The sequence below is a fragment of the Pyxicephalus adspersus genome, chromosome 3, assembly GCF_032062135.1.
Source record: "Pyxicephalus adspersus chromosome 3, UCB_Pads_2.0, whole genome shotgun sequence".
Lineage (NCBI taxonomy): Eukaryota > Metazoa > Chordata > Amphibia > Anura > Pyxicephalidae > Pyxicephalus > Pyxicephalus adspersus.
This window is the reverse complement of record NC_092860.1, coordinates 130615484-130621949: the sequence shown is the minus strand read 5'-3', so window position 1 is coordinate 130621949 and position 6466 is coordinate 130615484. Positions and strand designations below refer to the sequence as shown.

The following is a 6466-nucleotide window of genomic DNA, read 5'->3' as shown; positions in this document are numbered from 1 at the left end:
CGTCCTATAATAAGGGTATGACGGCCCAGAATTACTCTGACAGTTTATAATCTCTCGAGACTGACAATCCATTTTCCCTGCCTCTCAACTGCAGTTCCCCAGACTTCAAGACCCGTGAAGCCCCGCCCACTTCCTTTTCTGCAAAACGTCAGTTCCAGGTTCTTCTACTGGATGGATAGCGGCTAGTTCCCATCCAGTAGAAGAACCAGGAAGTGACGTTGTGCAGAGAACAGGAAGTATAGAAAGACTGAACCGTCTATGCATCCGCCGGCACTATAAAAACGTGATGACGTCACGTGCCCTCCCTTTCCCCTATCAGCAGCGAGGTAAGAAGATGGCGTCGGCTGGAGTGTTAGAGGAAAATCTATATCCATCCTTGTTTTTAGATTCTCCGTAGACTTCAGTTTGATGTTTAACAGAGTATACAGAGTGTCTAGATGAGTATGGAGTAGATATGGGCTCTGGATGTGAGTGCTAGTAGTAGTGATATGTGTGTGCGGCCTGTGTGGCTCATTACCTATCTTCCTTCTCCTGTGTCTCTGTCTGTATCTGTCTGTATTTTGCTGTCCCTATTTATTGTACAGCGCTGTATGATATGTTGGCGCTATAATAATCCTGCTGATCCCTGCACTTTTAATACTATTAAACAGTATATATATAGCACCAACATATTAGGCAGCGCTGTACATTAAATGGGGGTTGCAAATGACATATAGGAGGAGAGGACCCTGTCCCACAGAGCTTACAATCTAGTAGTAAGCATGCCACGTAGTAGTGTTTGTGCTGTGTGAGAGTCTACGTTTTATCCTGATTATTATTTGTGTGATGGATGAAGCAGATGCATGGATCTAAAGTGCACAATGCATGTTGTACCCCCAGTCTGCCTGTCCACAGCCCTGCTGGTGCTATAAAAATCCAGAGTAATATGAATGTTTGAGATCTTGTCCAAGCAGTTGAATGATCTGGGTAAAACTTGCATTTCATACAGTGTGTACAGATATAATATACCCCAGCCTTTATCTCTATAACTTTGTCATTAGTGCTTCCTAGATTGGACATGTCTCTTCTAAAATGTATTTACTTTGAGTTTTATAAGTCTATGTCTGGCATTGAGGTATGAGAATATGAAAATGTGATCAATATAGTAGAGGCATGTGTGGTTAGGCATTGTAGGCAATGGCATGTTGTCATGTGACCCTTCTGGGTGTCAGCTTTCTTTTTATTTGATTAGTATGTGTTTTAGTGACTGTTTCTTTCATATTATTGTACACTCTAGTAGTGTTTCTGGACCTTTATTATGGGGACCCTTAAAATAACTTTCAGATCTTCAGGGAACCCCTATCTATCCATCTCTCTCTCTCTCTCTCTCTCTCTATATATATATATATATATATATATATATATATATATATAGTGTGTGTGTGTGGTGATCAGTGTGAAGAATGACTGACATTGCTGGTCATTGGTACACAGATATATTGACCCCTCTCTACTTAAACTCAGCCTTTTAACTTAACATAAAAGGCTGGACAACTCTTATGTTAAGTAAAAATTCTGTTTGGGTTATTTTAAGTTTTAAAAAAAAAAGATGCAGCACCACCCCCTTAATTCTCTATCACCTAGGCGATCAAGAATGAATGGGAGTGCAGAGCGTCCCGGGATACCTACGTCACGCACATTTCGGGCATGCCCAGAAGGAGCCCTTTGTCAAAAGTTTGGGGAAAAAAGCCAATCTCACACATAGGCAGTGAGTTTTTTTTCCTATCTACGTCACCTGATCTCGCAGCTGTGTCGGGTGACGTAGGAAGAACCCGAAAAAAGGTGGCAGCACCTGGTGCGCCAGCCCGAAAACGGATGCCGGGAACGACGCAGGAACCAATGGAAGAAACCTCCGGACTGAATGACTGCAGTGCGGGATTGAAGGTAAGTGTATTTTGTTTTGGCAACTTTTGAGTTTACGTCCTCTTTAAAGGCACAAATTGCTGTAGGTGAACCCCTAGCAATTTCTGCAGGAAGTTTGTCTGAAAATCCCTGCTCCAGTATATTGTCATTAGCTTTTACCATTCCACAGGGTTTTAGACTCCACTTGTAATAGTCTGCGTGTGATTGTAGGAAAAGTACATTCTCTCATGGTGGTTTTTTTTTCTACAGAATGAAGACCATTCTCAGCAACCAGACTGTTGACATCCCTGACAAGGGTGAGAGTTCTGTGTAGATTTGTTGATCACCTATTTGTTAAGCTGTACTGACCCTATTCGGGTGTATTGGATTCTCATGTCTTATTGGATTCTGATGTCTTTTGTTCCCTTTTAACAGTTGAGGTTTCCTTGAAGGGCCGCACAGTAACTGTGAAGGGCCCCAGAGGAACTCTGAAGAAGAACTTCAACCATATAAATGTGGAGCTGTCTCTACTAGGCAGACAGAAGAAGAGGGTAAGTGCTAGATTATTCTACAAGGCTTAAGCACCCATTCATACCAGCTCATTGTGGTGCCGTTCATTTTGCACAACACACAACCGTCTACAATGTCTGCTGCTTAATAATTAGAGTATATAGCGCCAACCTATTACACAGCGCTCTACATAGTCATGCCGCTAGCTGTCCCAAAGGGACTCGCAATCTAAGATATAATAATGCAGAAAACCTATTTCTTAATAACACAATCTATACATTTTGAGAGGTGCCTTGAGTTTAAAAAAAAGAAAATCAGTGCATCGATTTGTAAAGGCTCTAAAGGTCTTATCAGCATTTTTTAAAATATCTTAAAGTGCAACAAAACTGAAAAAAAAACAACTTGCCTTTAAGCCCGCAGATCCTTCCGTGGTGCTTAATTTTACAGGTCAGCATTTATCGAAAATATTTGAGAAAACTTTAAGCTCAAATTTTAATCTGTGTACAGTTGTTTTAGGTTGTAGTATTTGTATAGCTAGGAGTCAAGATGCATCTATCATGGAGTGATACAGGAACCAGGAATTATTTAAAAATTGTTTGGCTCCTTGGTTTATTGCTTATATCTCTCTTGCAGCTCCGTGTGGACAAATGGTGGGGTAACAGAAAGGAGCTGGCCACAGTGCGCACAATCTGCAGCCATGTGCAAAACATGATCAAGGGTGTCACACTGGTAAGTTGTTTTTGTTTTGTTTTTGTTTTTTTTGGTCATGCATGGTCGTCTCATACCCAAGCAGAAGTTGAAAAAAAAAAAATCTGCTGAACGTTCTAAGGCTACATACACATGTGCAATGATTGTCGTTGGATACAAATGAATAACAACCAATTGTTCGATAAGCGTTAAAGTGCACAACGTCAGGCCAACAACGTTGATGAATGTCGCAGGAAATGGAAAAACCGTCCTGGCGGATCTGTTTGTGCAATGATCATTCACTATTGTGTGTACAGTTGTTCAGTGATCGTGGATTGTTCTGCAGTACACGTCACTTCCTGCATCGTTCAAACGGTCATATCCAGTGTGTGTACTGTATTGGTGGAATATAATTGAACGATCCTATAGTAGTTAGAGCACACGATTGTACAGAATCGTGCAGAATATGATGGTTATCATGAACTATCATGGACCATTGCAGTGCCAGCTGACCTTGCATATGCTGGGGGTAAATGAACTCCAGCGCAGTTGTATGGGAGTTATGTCAACTGGCACAGCCCAACAAGATGGAGCTCACCTGTGGGCACTCAGCACTTCAGGAGGTAGATGTGGAAGTTTGGTAAGGTAAACATAATTATGGAAGGGAGCATTCTTTTTAAATCTGGTTACTTGCTCTAAATGGGCAAAACGTGGGTTCAGTTACAGTTCCGGGTTGTGTGTGTTAAACTGTAAATTTGAGGTGTAGTTTCTGAGTAGTATAACTCCAAGGATGCTATGAAAATCATATTCTAACTTTAGAAAGGTCAGTAATGGATTGCAAGTTTTCATTTAACTGAAAAACTCAAATGAACTTTTGAAATTTACAAGCTATAAATTTTGTCTTATAAGTCTGTGTCTCCTTGCCTTTCTTATAATATGAAATGTTTTTCCCCTTAGGGTTTTCGTTACAAGATGAGATCAGTGTACGCTCACTTTCCCATTAACGTAGTTATTCAGGAGAGTGGATCACTGGTGGAGATCAGAAACTTCTTGGGTGAAAAATACATCCGCAGGGTACGCATGAGACAAGGTATGTAAGATTTGCTTCTTTGGTTGACAAACTTCATCCAATTTTCGGGATTATTTATTGCATGCTATTTATTATATGGATCGCTGACAAATATTTGACAAAAAAAAACAGCAGCCTATTTTAGACCCTTACTAATGTTAGTTTGTCTTGTAAAGTTACACGCTCTAAATGGGCAGCACGATGGCTCAGGTGTTTGCACTCTGGCACTTGCAGCGCCACAACGCTATCTGCATGGAGTTTGCAGGTTATCCCCGTGTTTGTGTGGGTTTTCTCTGGGTACTCAGGTTTCCTCCCACATTCCAAAAATATGCAGTTAGGTTATTTGGATTCCTCATAAATTACCCTTAGACTTTATTAGATGTATACCTATGGTGGGGACATTGGATTGTGAGTCCATTTGATGGGCAGCTAGTTACAGGACTATGGACTTTGTACAGCACTGCATATTATGTCAGCACTATATAATTATTGTGTAATAATAAAGTCATGGGAGATGTTGGTTGAATTTTGCATTTAAAGTATATGCTAGGTATGTCCAGCTGAAACTGCATCTTTTATGGTTTATATCTTGTGTGCTCAGTGCTTGTTATATCTGATGCATGCCGCTGGTGATAATGGTCAGTTAGTGTGTTTGTCAACCCAGTGGAACTTAAATAAATGGTGTTGTGGAAGATCAGCCCCAGCACCAAGATGGCACCATTCTATGAGGTCATAGCTTCAGTATAACAAGCAGAACGGGGGACTTTAAAACAAACCCTAACTGACCTCCATAGCTGTTGGGTTAGTTCATCTACAAAAAATCTAACCAGCTGAGCTGCGTTTCTAGAAGCCTTATGGCATCTGATGTCTACAATGAAAAGCTGAAAGACAGCAAGAGAATTTAGTTTTTGCATGATTGAAAGATACATTTTTTTCATGTTCTTTGTATCTGCTGAAACTAAAGTTCAGCAGACTTTTTTTCACTCAACCCATTGTCATTGGCTGGATCTTTTTCAGTTTCTTAGATTTTTTTTTTTTTTTTAAATTGGAAATACTATGGAAAGAATATTTGTCAAGATTTAAATAATGGACTGCCTCTGCTGGCTTGTGCATATCTGGTGTCTTGGTTTCAATTGCCTCTGCTACAATAAAATAGAAATATATTTGAGACATTCCAGATGTTTTTATCCTGATATGCTTTAAATTACTGGTAAATGACACATAGGCCACCAATTATGTAAAGGCATTTCATGATCATGGTATAAAAATTGGCATTTTAAAGGGGTTGCTCACGCAAAACTAAGAACAAGTATTCAGAAATAAAACTTGTTCAATCATTAAATTTGCAACCAACGGGTCAGATTTTCTGTCCCTGAGTGTGTTAAAGCGGAATTTCCCACAAAAAAATACTAAACGTTGACTGGTGAGAAGCCCTTGATCCTGCACAATCCTGGCCTCTTTCTAACACAGATGGAACCGTGGTTACAGCCATCTTTCTTCTGGGCTCTTCTCACATCCACTACTCGGTTGTCTTTATTTCTTGCAAATGCAAAAAAAAAGCCAGTCTCACACACATACTTTTTTAAATACTTAAAAGCCACTGATAAAAATGCCTGATATCGGCCGTGTGCTGAAAAGGGCAGCCCAAAGCCTTCTGGGATAAGTAGACCTCACTAAAAACAAATTTAAAAAAAGTATTTAAAAAATAAATGTTTTTTTCCATTATACACAAGATATAGCCAAAATAGGGGTACTATATTTACATTGACAGGTTCCCTTTATTCTTTAAGGAAGTATCCTAAAAACATTTTTGAAACATTTACATGAATGGTCAATTGGTGGCAACATTTCTTATAGGATTTAAAAGTCTTATACTGTTCATAAGTTTTCGTTGTTTTTTGTGACTAAATTGAGGTGTTATTTTGTTTTACAGGTGTGAACTGTGCCTTGTCCCAGGCTCAGAAAGATGAGTTGATCCTTGAAGGAAATGACATTGAGCTTGTTTCAAATTCCGGTATGTTACCATAGAGTGGAATGTTCATTAGCATAGCGAAAACATTAAATGTGAAGCTATTCTCAATGTTGTGTATAATGAGACCACTCACTGTTTGGATTGTATCCAGTGGGTTGTCCTTCTATTGTGATTTGACAATGGTTTGGGAAATTTGTGGCTGTGATTTATTTGACAGATTGAAGTACTTTGGACCTTTTGCCACAGTTAGAGGCTGCCAAGCTGTACTTATCATTTTGATAAATTTAGTTCAGTGACTTGTTATGGTAAAGGATTGTCACCAACCTGGAAGAAATATATGGTTTAAC

The 6466-nt window shown here is 39.5% G+C and overlaps 1 protein-coding gene across 1 annotated transcript; it reads left to right on the top strand.

The window, feature by feature from the left end:
• Positions 1–301: 301 nt before the first annotated feature.
• Positions 302–6161, top strand: LOC140327143 (large ribosomal subunit protein uL6; the record flags this gene model as incomplete). The annotated part of the gene is given in 6 exon segments (XM_072406363.1): positions 302–326; positions 2152–2198; positions 2317–2432; positions 3025–3120; positions 4036–4168; positions 6081–6161. Coding segments are annotated over 5 exon segments (472 nt in total), but the record flags the coding sequence as incomplete, so codon positions are not given.
• Between the last annotated feature and the right edge of the window lie 305 nt (positions 6162–6466).